This window comes from Cavia porcellus, unplaced genomic scaffold (genome assembly GCF_034190915.1).
Source record: "Cavia porcellus strain 051 isolate PalLab524CR breed Dunkin Hartley unplaced genomic scaffold, mCavPor4.1 scaffold_5, whole genome shotgun sequence".
Classification (NCBI taxonomy): Eukaryota; Metazoa; Chordata; class Mammalia; order Rodentia; family Caviidae; genus Cavia; species Cavia porcellus.
The window spans coordinates 95632597-95647684 of NW_026947488.1; the positions used below are offsets into that span (position 1 = coordinate 95632597).

The window sequence follows — 15088 nt, forward strand, 5'->3', positions numbered from 1 at the left end:
TTAAAGCTGTTACTGGAGAAGCTGTCGTGGGTCTGGCAAGCAGACAGGAGGAGGACAGTGTGCTGTCTGAGTGTGAGGTGGGGAGGGGCCCCAGCTGGCTCTATTGTTAGGGGTCCACACAGCCCTCCTCAATCCATGCCGGGCAGTCCATGCCTTGGAGTACTTCAGCCTTGCCAGGTTGGCTCTAGGAGGAGGGGAGGAGGCTTTCTTCTGTCATTGTCACAAAGACCTTATGGCCTGTCCCCTGAGGTAGAAGATCTGGGTACATGGAGAGGGGGTGAAGGAACTTGTTCATCCATCCTGATACAGCAGTTTCATTAGAGTAGGGAACACTCAGCAGATTAGTAAAGCGTACTCACTGGCATGTCAGGGTGGGTCACAAAGGCATGGCCTTGGGTACTCTAGGTGGTTCCCCACCCCTTCCTCTCTGTTGCTGTTTCCCTGCTCTGCTCCCTGGCCACCATGAACTAACCACTACACTCTGCTCCACTACACTCTTCAGCCATAAAGTCTCTACCTTAGAGCCAGCTGGTCCTGGACTGAAACCATGAGCAAAGTAAAGCTTTGCTCTGTTACATTGTGATTACTGGGTGTTGGGTCCAGCACTGGCACAGCTGACTAATACAGAATATTGGTACCCCAGAAATAGGGTCATTGCTGCAACTATACCTTACTATGGGACTTACAAGCCTTTAGAACTGGTCTGTAGTAGGAGTTTGGAAAGATTTGGAGATGCTGGCTAGAGAGACTTTAGAATCCTATAAACAGACCTTGATAGATAATTCTGGAGTTCAGAAAGCCAGAATGTTGATGTGGACAGTAAAGTCCAGGTTTAGGTTTCAGCTGGGAACAAGGCTTCCATTGGCACTTGGAGTAGAGGGCATGTGTGTTACACTCTGGCAGAAAAGTTTGACTACATCTTGAGATCAGAAGTCTAAGATTAAGGGTGAAAGACTAATTGTTTTGGCAGAAAGAATTTCAAGACAGCTCAACATCTAGTCAGTGGCATGGGTACCGCTGTCTGCTTTGACCCAGATGGATGGTAAGAATCAGGAACAAAAGGGAGAGCAGAAAAATTTGAAGAACTTAAATTTTAGCTCAAAATGAACCATGTGTAAAGTTGGGATCAAAGAAGGTACGTCTGCTAAAGAGATTAGCACAATTAAAAAGAAGCCAAGTACTTTATAGAAGATGCTTTCAGGGCATCTCAGAGATCAGTAAGACCCTTCCCATCACTCAAGGGTACAAATTTGACAGCCTCTCATTTGAGAAGAGTTCCAGAAGGCCTGCTGGAACTAGAAGAGCTAGAAGTTGTTTCAGCACATGCAGTCATTCAGGCACTTAGAGGTTGCTGTAGCCATGGGCTAGAGGGGCCTGACTGTTGCTTCTGTAGTGGAACTTGGTGTTTTCTGTGGTGCTGGTTTTATTGACATGTATAATGTAAGAGCTGTGGGGTCATGTTGGCTTCCACTGAGATTTTAAAGGAAGGTCTGGGAGGCTGTGAGGCAGGGAAGCCCTGAGGGGACACACCCAGCTTAAGCGTGAAAAAGGAGGAGGATAAATAGGAGTAGTCTGACCTCTGCAAAAGAAAGGAGCACAGCAAGGAGGTGGGAGAAGTTTGAAAAGAACACGAATGCAGTCCCAGAAGAAAAGCAACCAAGGGATGGAATGTGTTGGGAAGGCTGCACAGCATGCAATTTAATGAGAGTGCTGGGCCACAATTATAAGAACACATTTATAAAACAGGAAACTTACAGGGATTCCATGATACAAATCGGAGAAAAAGTAGAGGTCTCTGACCAAGTTTCTTTTGCTGAATTAATTGACTTTGACTTGTCTAAAGCCCAGCTGCACACCTCTGATGAGCACTAAATCAGAGTAACTGCCTGCACCTTGGGGCACCCTGGGCTAGTTAGGGACGCCTTTATGCTCACCCTGCAAGGGCCCCCTCTCCTTGTTCGTGAAATGTTTCTATATTATGATAAACAATTTATTTCAACAAATATGTCTAATACTAGCCTGCCTGTCAATATATGACTCAATTCATATAACCAGTTATGTAATTGTTGTAGTCAGGGGTTTGTAACTGTAGTCAGGGGTTCTGAGGAGAACAATTAGAATCAGGACACAGAATTTATAATATTATTTTATGATGATTACCCAAAGTTAACACAAGAAAGTGCAGGAAATCTGTCCACAACACTAAAGACCCAGAATATTCAGCCAAGGGCCTGAATCCCACAGCAATGTCCTGCATGAGTCCAGATGAAAACTTATAGCCCATAATAATGCCTCCGTCAACTGGAGGTCTAGAGCCCACAAGAAGGACTCACACCAGTCTGTTTTATGGATCTGTGCTGAGAAGGCCCAAAGGTCAGTGGTAGAAGCCAGAAAGTCTATGCCAGTGGGGGGAAGGAGCTGTGCTGGTAGGGTGAGGGTTCTATGATGGAGCCAAGAAGTCATCCTCATAATAAAGACCAGGGCTGTCCTGAAAAGCACCACAGCCATCCTCAGTGACACAGAGGTCCTAAGCTCCTGATGGTAAGCACATTCGAGTACATGCCAGAAAGCCAGCATGACAAGTTTCTCCTAGAGATTAAACTGCACACGTCTTCCCCTCTGGAGCCACGAAGTGATGCTCAATGTAAGGACCAGAGCTCCCCCAAAGTGAACTACAGCCGCTCTCACCAACAAGGTCCCGAGCTCCTCCAATGACAATGGTCAAACTCACACTGGGGAAGCTTGTCATGACGAGCTCTTCCAGGAGAACCAACAGCTCAAACAGCAACACTTAGAGAAACCCTCAATGCCTCACTCATCTCCATGTCTCTATGCTGGCAACTTTCCTCAGGTAGAACATGTATGCTCAGCACCATGCTGATTTAGTTCAGCTGGTATTAAGTTACCCACCAGGTTTTAATCCATGGCAATCTAACCCTGGCAACTTAATAACCACACACATTTCCTTAAACTATAGCCTTTAGTGGCAGATTTGTGAAATTAACATATCTTAGTCTACTCAGATTTACATTAATGCAACAATCACATATATACAATTTTTTACACTTATTCCTGTACCAAAAGCAAAACATTTAAAGGGTGACCAAGGTTCAACATTAAAACACAATACTTTGATTAATTAATGTGGTTACAAACATAGAAAAACATTAAAATCAAATTAAAACATTACAGTCACAGCCCTTACTTCCCATTAATTTTTAACAAGCCATGGCAAGACTACAAAACAAGGATCTCCTGCAATTCAAATATACTCCTCCTCAGGTGAAAGCCTTCAGTTCATTTTCCATTGTCCTCTTCTTCTCAACAACTATGTTCTCATTTCATCTTTGCAACCCACAGTACCTCTGGAGCCTTCTTTCTGGCCAAATGTTTTAAATTACTCTACTGGCTCTTTACTCTAAATTTCCAACATAGCTCTGGTCAAAAGCTCTACAGAAGTAACCCTGCTACCATTCCAACAGTAGACTGCACTGAATTTTTTCTGCCACTCAGGTAATATCTCTAAACACAAACAAAATGACCAACTTCCAGCCAAAGCACAATATCCTACCTGGACTCCAGCAGCCATTGCAGTCCTCAGCAGAAGCCTCGGGAGCTTCATCTTAACAGGCAGCATTTCCGTCAGTGCCCTACGGTTCCAGGGTCTGATCAGAGTCTCCAATGTGGTTCACAGCATACAGGCAGGGGCTGTCTTTTGTCCAGTCCCTTCAGAAACTTTCCAAATTAATTCCCTGGGCTTTTAAGTCACATGGCCAGGCAACAATAGCCATGATCCCACCAATTTCTGTTGTAGTCAAGGGTTGTGAGGAGAACAGTTAGAATCAGGACACAGAATTTATAATATTTTGTGATGGTCACCCAGAGTTAACATAAGAAAGTGCAGGAAATCTGTCCACAACACTGAAGATTCAGAATATTCAGCCAAGCGCATGGATCCCACAGCAGTGTCCCGCATGAGTCCAGCTGAAAAACCTAGAACTCATGACAGTATCTCCCATGAGTCCAGCTGGAGGTCTAGAGCCCACAAGGAGGCTCACATCAGTCTGTTTTTTGGATCCACACTGGGAAGGCCCAAAGGTCAGCAGTGGAAGCTAGAAAGTATATGCCAGTGGGGTGAAAGAGCTGTGCTGGTAGGTTGAGGGTTCTATGTTGGAGCTGAGAAGTCATACTCATAATAAAGACCAGGGATGTCCTGAAAAGCATCACAGCCATCCTCAGGAACATGGAGGTCCTGAGCTCCTCTGATGATAAACACAGTCGAGTCCATGCCAAGAAGCCAGTGTGACGAGTTTCTCCTAGAGATTAAACTGCACATATCTTCCCCTCTGGAGCCAGAAAGTGATGCTCAATATAAGGACCAGAGCTCCCCCCAAAGTGAACCACAGCCACTCTCTCTTTTTTTTTTTTTTCCTTATGGAAATTTATTTATTTATTTTTTAAATTTTATTTAAGGAGAAAAAGGAAAAAAAAAAGCAGAGAAAGGGTACAAGTTATACAGATTTACAGAAAAAAATAAACAGTAGGAAATCACTAGTTAATGGATTACATTTTGTCATCTTAGAAATAATTGTTCAAGTTACAAAATTAAAGCTTATAAAGTGGACATTCCAACAGTGAGACTGCAAACAGTTCTGTTCAATGATCCAACAAAACTCAGTAATATTATTATCTATCTTATACACTTAAATATACATGCAGTTATATCATTTAGAGCACTTTTCCTCTCTTTTGTACAATGACAATTACACATTTTGGGTTTTGTTGCTCCCACAGTTCTTATTACTTTTTTGGAAGAGAGTAAAACCAAATGTGACATAACAGAACAGTCAGTCAAATCAAAAGGGTGGACGTAATAGATAATGTAAAAGCATAATACTAGGTGATCAACAATGGTTACCATAATGCCTCCCGCTATCTCTAATAGAATTGCCTATATCATTAGTTATAATAAAATTTGAACAAAACAGTAAAGAACAAAACCAACAAAACCAAAACATTGGAGACATTACAGGTCTTCAAAAGTAGATAATAGTCAACCAGAATGGGCATCATAATGAATCCCACTATCTTCACAGCTGTTGCCTAAACTTTTGAACCTGGAACTATCAAGCAAAACAGGATAGAGGAACATCAGTCAAAACAAGATGGTGAGAGCAATACAGGGCTTTAAATCAAGATAATGGAAAGTCAAAGTGGGTTACTATAATATATCCTGCTATTTTTAAATTTATTTTTCTCTTAATTAAAAGTCTAAAAAAAGTAAATAATAAAATGGAGATTGAGATAAAAGAGGGCATAACAGCAAATCAGCGCAGATCAAAACATAACCATTTAAGCAAAACAGTGTTTCACCACAAGATTATCCCGACATAAAAGTAGTTACCATATTGTCTCTTTCCTTGAAATCTTCGAGTATAACTTCGTATACTGTAGCATCAAATATATCAAAACAATGTAAAACCATTTAAGAGAATGACAGTATTACAGGGTATTTAGAATCAACTAACTCCTTGTCTATAAAAGGTTTTGCTTATACTATCATATATAATAAAATTCAATAAGATACAACCTGTTTAGACCAATGGAGACAGAAGAACAAAAGCTTGATGAGACTTCAAAACAAGATGATACTAAATCAGTATTACCTCTTAAGACGTCATTTTCTCCAAAATAGCTGTCCTATCATCCAATCTTCTCTGCCTCATTTCTGTTGAGCTCTTTTTCTGTCATTAGTTGTCAGTTTGTCTTCTTCATTTTGTTTTCTGCCCCATTCATTGAACCACAGCTACTCTCACCAACAAGGTCCCGAGCTCCTCCGATGACAATGATCAAACTCACACTGGGGAAGCTAGTCATGACGAGCTCCTCCAGGAGAACCAACGGCTCAAACAGCAACATTTAGGAGAGCCCACAATGCCTAGCTTCTCCTTCACATCTCTATTTATGCTGACAACTTTCCTTAGGTGGAACATCTATGCCCAGCACCATCCTGATTTATTTCGGCTGGTGTTAAGTTGACCACCAGGTTTTAATCCATAACAGTAATGTTTTGTCACTTGGTTTGTACTTCCCGCTTCTAAATGCTATATAAAGTAAGCTCTCTGTAAACTCAGTGCTGCTGCCTTTGGGAACTGTCCCACAACAGTCCACTGGCATGAAGATTCAACAGTTCATGACGTAAAGATTAAACACTGCCTTCTTCTCTCCTCGATGCAAAGGGTTTCCTTTTGGTTTGACTTGGAAATTTTCCCGCAACAAGAGATTCAAGAGCAGATAAAAAAAAATGAGTTGATAAAACTGTAGCATGGTTCAGAAATGAAGACAGCAGAGCTAAGAGGAGACAACGGACAGCAAGGAGCAGTGGTGAACGCTTGATCCCGGGTGAAGTGAAGGCAAGGCCTTTCATGGGTGAGAGTCTCAGAGAGCTGTTGTGTCATTTGCTCAAGGCCCAGCTGACTGGGTGTCAGCATGCCTGCAGAAATCACTACCTTGGAGGTGGGGGCTGCACACCTGAACTTGGAGATCCGAGCTTGAACCACAAGCGTGCTCAAAATCGTTGCTTTCATACAACTTTGTCTCTTCTCAGCAGACCAGCCAGTGCAGCAGGCTGGCACCACCGTGTAGGCGGCTAAGCCTGGGGCCTTCCTGTGCCACGTCTTCTGGAGGCCATTTGCAAAGCCGTGCTGCCAGTTAGGAACAGAACCAGCCTGGGGTTTTGCTCCTCAAGCTTTTGTTGATGGGGGTGGAGTCTGGGGCTTGTGCATGCCAAGCAGTGCCATTCCCTTGGGGTTTGCCTCTGCCACGTGGCATTTTTAGGAGGTGGCCTCTGTTTTTAGTTTCTGAGAGTACTTTTGGGGATCAGAACAAGTGCTGTCTCTCTGACTGGCACAGCCCTCTGCATGGCAACATACTTTGAAATTCTCTTTGCCTCTGTTGGATAGAGCTGAAGCTGACAGCTGAAGGCCAAGCCTGAGGCTCTGTGCTGTGTTCTTGATAATGCAGGGCATGACTGCAAATGAATGACTCTGAAATGACATCCACAGGACACTTTCCCTGGACTCACTAAACGGAAGCTGGGGACTGCAGGTGGCTGCTACACTTGACCCGCTGGCTGGGGGAGGGATGGGCCTGGAATCCGGAAGCTGCTATGCGTCTGACAGAATGGGGGCTCCTGCCCGGCTCATGTTCAGCCCCTCCGGGATGTTTCCAGGATGCATCCCTCTGTGTTCACCTTTGTAAACCGACACCGTGGCACCCTGAGAATACCTTTGCTCACAAGGCCTCTCCTGGACCCATTCCTGGGAAGTCCTTGTACATTCCTTAGGGGCAGGTGTCATAACACAACACTGTCACACAAGGAAACTCAGCCAAGGAGAGGTTAAGTCACTCGCCCAAGGTCACACAATGCATGGTAAAGTGGACACAGACTTCAAACTCACGGTGTGCCATCCTTACTGCCGAGAAGGGTGTATGCTCTGAACACAGTAGCGAGTCTCCTTGGCACCCTCAAACTTGTAGAGTCCTGAGAATAATAATCATGAGATTCTGAAAGGTCCTCATGCAGGGTGCAACCCTCCAGCAGTGTCTCTGTCCCAGAGCTGCAAGTGGAGCTGAGATAAATGGGTGCTCAGGTGGGAGAGCCAGCCCTGCACCTGGCCGTGAGGGAATCCAGTGGCCAGGTAAGACTGTGCACCTAGCACTTGGTAGTGTAAGTAGATCTGAGGCCTCTTGTCCTGGAATCGGTGGTTCTCTGTATCCAGATGTTTAGGAGTCTGGAGACCCTGGCAGGCCTTCTTTAAGAGGAACCCTTTTCCACATGCTACAGAAACCCCAGCTGCCTTGTTTCCCACTGCATGCACAGTAATGGGGTGAACCTGCTGGCCCCCGAGTATGAGCCAAGGCAATGGTGCCACCCTTGGAGACCCCCTTAGTCTCACAAGTTCCTGCTTCTCTTACAAGTGTCTCGGGAGCAGCAGTCGGATGCTTGCTCTCATTCAATCCTGATCTCAGAAGTGACACACACGCAGAGGTCCTGCCCAAGCCCTGCGTACTGCACACGACCGCTCTCTGGGCTCTTGTGTGACCCAGCCACGAGTACATCTGTGGAACCCAGCTTTTATAGAAAACAATAACCAGCGGACTAAGGTTCCATGGGAAAAATTAAACTTCTGGGAAGCATGCATGCATCATTGTGCGATGGGGAATTTCCCGAGACTGCTGGTAATATTAAAGATCATATATATGACAGTAGTTTTCGTACTATGTAACAAGACAGCCACATGGTGTGGGTCCCCCCATGCGGCAGCGGCAGGGATGTGGCTCACTAGGACACCAGGGAGCCAGGACTTCATTCCGTTACCCACGTACAAGACGTGGAAACTGGAGGCGTAAGAAGAGGCAAAGCACAGGATGAAGCAGCGGGTGAACGCTCGCTGGTAGTTTCAGATTCTCAACAGGAACCGATATTTAAGAAGCCTACATGATAAAAAGCTTAGAACTCTTAAGAAGAAATTACCTGAAAAAGCTGTTATTGTTTCCTTTTCCAACCACTTGTCTATGTGAGGCTGAATTTGCTTTCCCTGCTTTCAAGGAAGATGAAGAATCAGTAGACTCGGCTGGTAGGAAGCACACTTGCTTTTAATTACTGTAGACAATAAAGAGATTTGTGACATGGCAGGGTGATTCCATCCTCCGGTTTTAGTTTGGAAAGTAAGTTTATAGAAATATGTAATTATGTTCATTTGTAATAGTTTTAGATTTTGAGACCGGGTCTTGGTAGGTATCCCTGGCTGGCCTTGAGCTGAGGAGACCATCCTGCCTCAGCAGCACCCCCAGCTGGGATTCGATGCATGTGGCACCAAGACCAACATTCTTACAATTATTTCAAAATGAGTCACTCTATTTATATCTCAGCATTAATGTCTACTAACTACAATCAGTCCTGGTGGAGATAAACCATACATAGAAAGGCTGCTGGGGGGCCTCAAAAAATTTTAGGGGCAGTCGGGCATGGTGGCACTTGCCTATAAATCCCAGCACTCTGGGAGCCTAAAGCAGGAAGACTGCAAATTAGAGCCCAGCCTGAGCAAATTAGCAAGCCCCTCTCTCAAAAAATTTAAAATGGGTTGGGGATTTAGCTCAGTGACATAGGTGCCTGCCTGGCAGGTGCAAGGTCATGAGTTCGATCCCCAGCTCCAAAACAAACAAAAAACACCCTGAGGATGTAGCTCAGTGCAAATCTCTTGAGTTGAATTCCTAGTACAAAAAACAAAACAACCAAATCCTAAGGTCAGTTTGAAAGAAGCAAGGTTCTATACCACCTAGGCTGCCGGGAAGCTCGGGTACAGCACCCTGAATACAGGAAGAGGAGCTCGTTCAAAGGGGCTCCACGAACACCAGTGCTGCTGGGAAATGCAGCCAAGTCCTGTCTTGGGGGCAGCGCTGTGCTTGGCACGCTGTGGTGCCAGCGTTAGCCACATGGCAGGGAGAGCTTTCACCCAGCAGGGAGCCAGCGCTGGGCCTGTGGCTCTCTGCTGCTCCAGGTGGGTGAAGGGAAGGCACACAGAGGATTGTGATGGAAAAGGGGCAAGCAGAGAAGGGCCTTGCCAAGGCCCCTGTGCTTGATGAGCCTGCAGAGCCCTCCTCTGCCTGCAGCACTTCCCCAGGCTGCAGAAGCGGTGAACAACAGCATGGCAATGCGTGGAGACATGGGAGCGGCTCATGCTTCCTCTTGCGGGTTACTTATTAACATTTATTTCGAAAGAAATTAGTACTGCTTTATGAGTTCTTCACATTCCTTTATTTTCTGCCAATGAAATGGAACTGCACTGTGAGATGCAATGTGGGGGACCACAGGGCAGGCTCCCCCGGAAGAAGACCGTCTGTCTCCATTTTGGCTCACCCTTGCCCCATTCTGTGCACTGATGTGTAAGAGCTGGCTAGGAAAATACTCTTTGCCCTCAGCGGGCTTAAGCAATGCCAGGTGGGGGTGCTGACATGCAGCCTTTGAAGCAATGCCAGGTCAGTGATGCCCCGTCTATAACTCCCACTAAGAGGGAGCTAGGTGGAGCGAGAGGGAAGCCAGGCTGTCTGCTGGGACTGCGCCTTGGGAAAAAAGTGCAAGGTCCCAGGGCAATAAAAGCCAGACACAGAAGTTGAAGAACCAACCCAAAACTGCCCCAAATGGTGTTACGCAGATTCCTCCACACTCAGAAGCTGTCACCAGACTCCAGGACTCTTTCTGCATCTTGCAGAGGTGCCCTATGCTTCCTCCCCAGCCCAGCTCACAGCATTGACGTGGTCCCAGTCATTCTGTCACTCACCCCAAGTCACTCCTCTCCTCACAAAATCCAGGCTTGGTCCTGGGCCCTGTGGCTGTTGCTCCGGTTAGCATGGTTCTGCCTGGACTGGGGGCCCCCCTGGCTCCCCACTACGGGTATGTCTTTGTCACAGGTTGCACAGGAAGTGGTGGGTTGCAATTTCCTTACTAGAATTCCAGTAACTTCTCCTGGAGATCACACATATGAACTCTACACTGCAACCATTGTCTTTGTTCTTTTTGAGGCAGGGTCTCTCTGCATAGCCCAGACTGCCCCGACCCTTGCTGCTCCCCGGGCTGGGAATCAAGTGTGCACCGTCCTGCCCATCTGTGACTTGTAATTGTGAACTCTGGTGGTTAAGCTTAAAATGAACTTAGTATCTTCAGAAACACGAAGAGTAAAATCTTCAATAGTGCCGTCTACACCTTCCTTTTGCAGAAAGGCTATTTTAAACAAAATAGCTAAGCTCATTAGCTCGGATTCGTGGTTTTGACTCCAAGGCTGAGCTGTTAGCGGTTGCAGGGCTGACCATCGAGCAGGCATGGGGTGGGACATTGTGCTCACTTCTCGGTGCAGAAGAGAAAAGGCCTCAAACCACGCAGAGAAGCCTTTTCTGGAAAGGCCAGTTAGAGCTGAGCTCACACCGAGAGTCCCTGGCTCCACTGGATTGAGAAGCTCAACACAGAGCGCCTGCGATTTCAGCACGGAGCCAATGAGAATCTGAAACCTCCTCACACATTTCTGGGACCCTAAGCTGTGATGACAGAGATAGTCACAGCTGGAAGAATGCTACACAAGCTTCACAGACTTACATTTTTTTCCTCCTCTGAAGAACTGACTTTAAACAACTTTGTTTGTTTGTTTGAGTAAATAATAGGTATTTATTTGATATGGAAAAATCGTTAAGTACCTGGACTATTGCATTTAATCATGTACTGTAATTCTGTTACTCCACCTTTCTGCATCAGAGACAGATACACAAGGAACATTCAGATACCACAGATTGCACACTAGATGGGAATTCGTCAGGCCTTTGACATTACCACCAAAACAGATCATGGATTTTGGAATATAGTACAAAAGTCCACAGCCAATCCAGTCTTAGCCATTATCGTCAGTTTACTTCTGTTGCTGTACAAACAATGGGCCATTACTAGGGCTTACAAGTTAATAACAGGACAAAAAATATACATTGCACTGACACAAAAAGTCAGCAGTGTTAATAGTCATGCAACAAGTAACCAAACTTGCTGAAATGAAAAATACTTTCTAGAAACAGTTTTAACAGCATAAATATTTTATACAGTTCATTTACCAAAACAAAATGTAAATGGTACAAAGCAAAAATAAGTTTCTACCAACTATATACATAAGAAAGTGCAAAATAACTTATCTAGAATGTTTGCTATTACCCAGACCATGGCTGCTACGGGCAACTGTTCTCTTCCTTGGAAGTGTGACCTTACACTTGCACACGATACACACACATGTTAGAGCACATGAGCAAGTACACGGTGATGGGGTACACGACTGGTCATGAGGTCAGGCAGGAGCAGGGAGGTCCTCCTGCAGGGAGGGGTGGTGCCCTTGGGATGGCGGTGAACGAACTTACACAGGACACACAGAGAGATCCGTGTATGGATGTGAGCATACCTGCGTGTGGTGTGATTTCTGTGTCAGAAGCAAAGGAAAAGAAGCCTGACCGCGTGAGGCCGTCGCCCACAGCACCAGCTGCCAGAAGAAATACTGCTGTGAGGCTTTGGGTTTCCACCGTCTAGTTCTGGGAGTTGAGCTGCAAAGTGTTCCTCCAGTGCAGCTTTGGATGACGTGCGGAACAACCTGGAGGTTCCCACACGCGCGCCTACACTTGGGGCCTTGCGGACACCTGTGCTGCTGGAGACAGGTAAATAAACATGGGGGCGCCTCTCAAAAAGAGCAGAGTAACACGGCTGCAATGCATCCAGAGAAGTGTGGCAGTCACTGCCAAGGATGGGGCAGACAGGAGAATGACACGCTCTTCCCTTCCCAGAGCGACAGCGTGAATGCCAATTCCCCTTTATCACAAGCGTGCTCCCACTTTCAGAAACAGAAGTGTTCTCTTCGGTTCCGATATGTACTCATGAGTAGACTGTAGGCTCAAACCTAGTTAAATAAAGATCTGAATTTATTAAGCATAAGGCACTAAGCAGCCTTTGTGTTTTGTCTTGGAGACCTAGTTTTCAGGAAGAACAAATCAGTCCTTAAGCTGGTTTCAGCTCCACAGGTACAAGGTCACCACTGTACCGAATGCCTGTTCTTGAACGCATGTGCGTATATGTGCATTTTAGTGCATAAGAGTGCCTGTCACCAGGGCCTAACGATGGAAGTGGGGAGCCAGGGCCTCCCCGGGCCTGCCCTTCCTGCCTGGGGCCATTAACGATCTCTGCTTTCCAAATCACCAGGATGTTTAGGATTGTTCATAATATTATCATTAAGTATCTGAAAATGTTAAAATCTAGATTAATTGTTTTATTTGATTTTATATATATATTTATATTTATGTACATAACACACATTTTTAAAAATCCCACCACCAAAGCCTTTTCTGTAAACGCATCTCTTATCCCTCACTAGCTTCAATCCCCCTGGATTTGTGTTTCATATCCAACTAGAACAAATTAAATAACTAAATATTAAAATACTGTAATTATATTCATAGCAAAAAACAAAAAAATAGACATTGATACAGTATAAATCTCACTGTTTTCAGGTAGATGGCATTAAATGGTGAAGGTTAATTTGAAGCAGGTCTGACTTGATCCAGTTTTACAACAAGTTTGAAAGATTAATTCTGTACATTTGTTTTTTACCCTTTTTTGAAAATAAACTATAGTAGAACATTGGTATCACCAAAGACACATACTTCTTATGTTCTATGCAAGAGAAGCTAGTTTGGGGTTTCATGCAAATATTTCCATTACAGAGGCAGGGTCACCCCCGCCACCCCTCCGGTCATGTGACATCTTCTGCCAGTCTAGGAAGGTGCACTCCACACCCAGGGCAGCCGCGTGTGTCTCCGGGGTCCGTGGCACCAGGTCCAACACCAAGGCAGCGGGCACAGCGGGGCGCAGGGCGCCCAATACCTCCAGGCTCCTTCCGGCTGGGCTTCTATTCTCCCACACTGCTCCCTAAAGAAGGTCCGCGTTATTTTGGTTACTAGCCTAGGGTGAATGGAGACACTGTGGCAACTTAAAAGAAAAGACATCAGGCACACAGGCTGGGCTTGCAGAGAAAAGAAAGATCCCAGATAACGTCCTCGATGATTTAAAAAAACGTATTTATAATTAATTGGTAAGTGAGCAATATCAGACAAACCAGAGTTCACTGAGTTAGTGGTTTAGTTTGAAGTCTCAGGTTCAGGCAGTGAGGTCCTTATTTTAGAAAAAAAGGCCTTTATACCTATTTACAATATACACAGCTACTTGCAAAGAAGTCAGATTTACAACCATTTTCTAAAAGCCTTTTTTGTTGTTGTTTTTGTAGGTTTTCCAAATGAAGATGGGTAGCTCTATAAAAATGAGATGCAGGAAAAGACAGTTACTAAGCGAGGGCTGCTTCTCGGAGCCGGCTGCAGTTAGCACGAGAGCCTGCCAGAAACGCTGCTGCAGGACCCGCCTGGTACTTGGCTGCCACCCACCAGTGTCTGCCGGCCTGCACTCCGCACCCGTTTCTTTCTCCAGTGATCCCTTGGAGTTCCGCACTTCCCTCACACAGTATGAAGAGAGGTGTGAACGGAGACTGTTTCCATGCCTTCCAAGCGGACAGGGCACCAGGAAGGGGTCTGCAGACCTGGTCTCTGGCCGCTGGCGCAAGCCTCAGCAGTTTCGGGGCCCATCCTCCAAGCCCTTCTCATGCTGCAGATTATAGTAACAGTTCTGGCAAACTCGCACCGGAGATGAGATTTTCAAGCGTTTGATTTCAGACTGAAATCGGCTGCACCTAGAGGGAAGGAGAAAACAGTCAGTTAGAGCTCCTCTCCCTGTGGATGCTCATGACTTAACAATCGCATGGAAAGCCTGCAAGGTGATGCCAAAGCCCAGCCAAAGCCGCAAAGCCAATGGCCATGTCTCTGCATGTCCACGGGAGGAACAGGGCCTGGTGGGGCCTGTGCCATCGGGTTTGGCCTAGAGAGGAAAGTAATGTGCCAGCAAAGCCATTTCTTTCACTGAGGAGAATGGAGAAACACAGATTCCAGATCCTCCTGCCGAGGAGGCCACCTGCCCTGACAGCTCCATGTGGGGCATCTCACTGGTCCCCGGTTCTACACAGGCAGAGGCAGGCAGCGTGTTAACTGCGAACTGAACGCCTTCCCTCAGAGCACTGGAGACTCTGTCCACTTCGTTTATTTAGGGCAGGGATGGCGCACGGCCACTTAATTTACTTACCTATTTCTACGACACCCGGTTCTTATTAACACATCGCTTTCTATATGCACAGGACTCAGGTGACACGAGCACACACCCAGCACACATGGGTCACACTCCCTGAGCTGCCCCCCAGCTACCCGCCAGCCTGGGAATCTGCTCCACCGTCAGCCCCACTTTTGTCTGTTTTAGTTTCCACTACTGAGAGAAAGCACGTGGCCCTTGTCTGTCTGTCTGTCTGTCTGCTGTATTTTGCTTAACGTGACAGCTGCTGGATCACTCGCTGTGCTGCACATGACAGATGTCATTCCTCTGTGTGGCCCAGTATTGTGCTGTTGAACTTAC

General features: G+C 45.9%; 1 protein-coding gene across 12 annotated transcripts in view; it reads right to left on the reverse strand.

The window, feature by feature from the left end:
- Positions 1–11441: 11441 nt before the first annotated feature.
- Positions 11442–15088, reverse strand: part of Wdfy3 (WD repeat and FYVE domain containing 3) — a 277794-nt gene continuing 274147 nt past the window's right edge. For all 12 annotated transcript variants that reach the window (XM_063249360.1, XM_063249363.1, XM_063249371.1 and 9 more), the window contains one exon: positions 11442–14318. In XM_063249360.1, the coding sequence (XP_063105430.1) occupies positions 14195–14318 (124 nt within the window). In that variant the 3' untranslated portion in view covers positions 11442–14194. The remainder of the gene's footprint in view (positions 14319–15088) is intronic.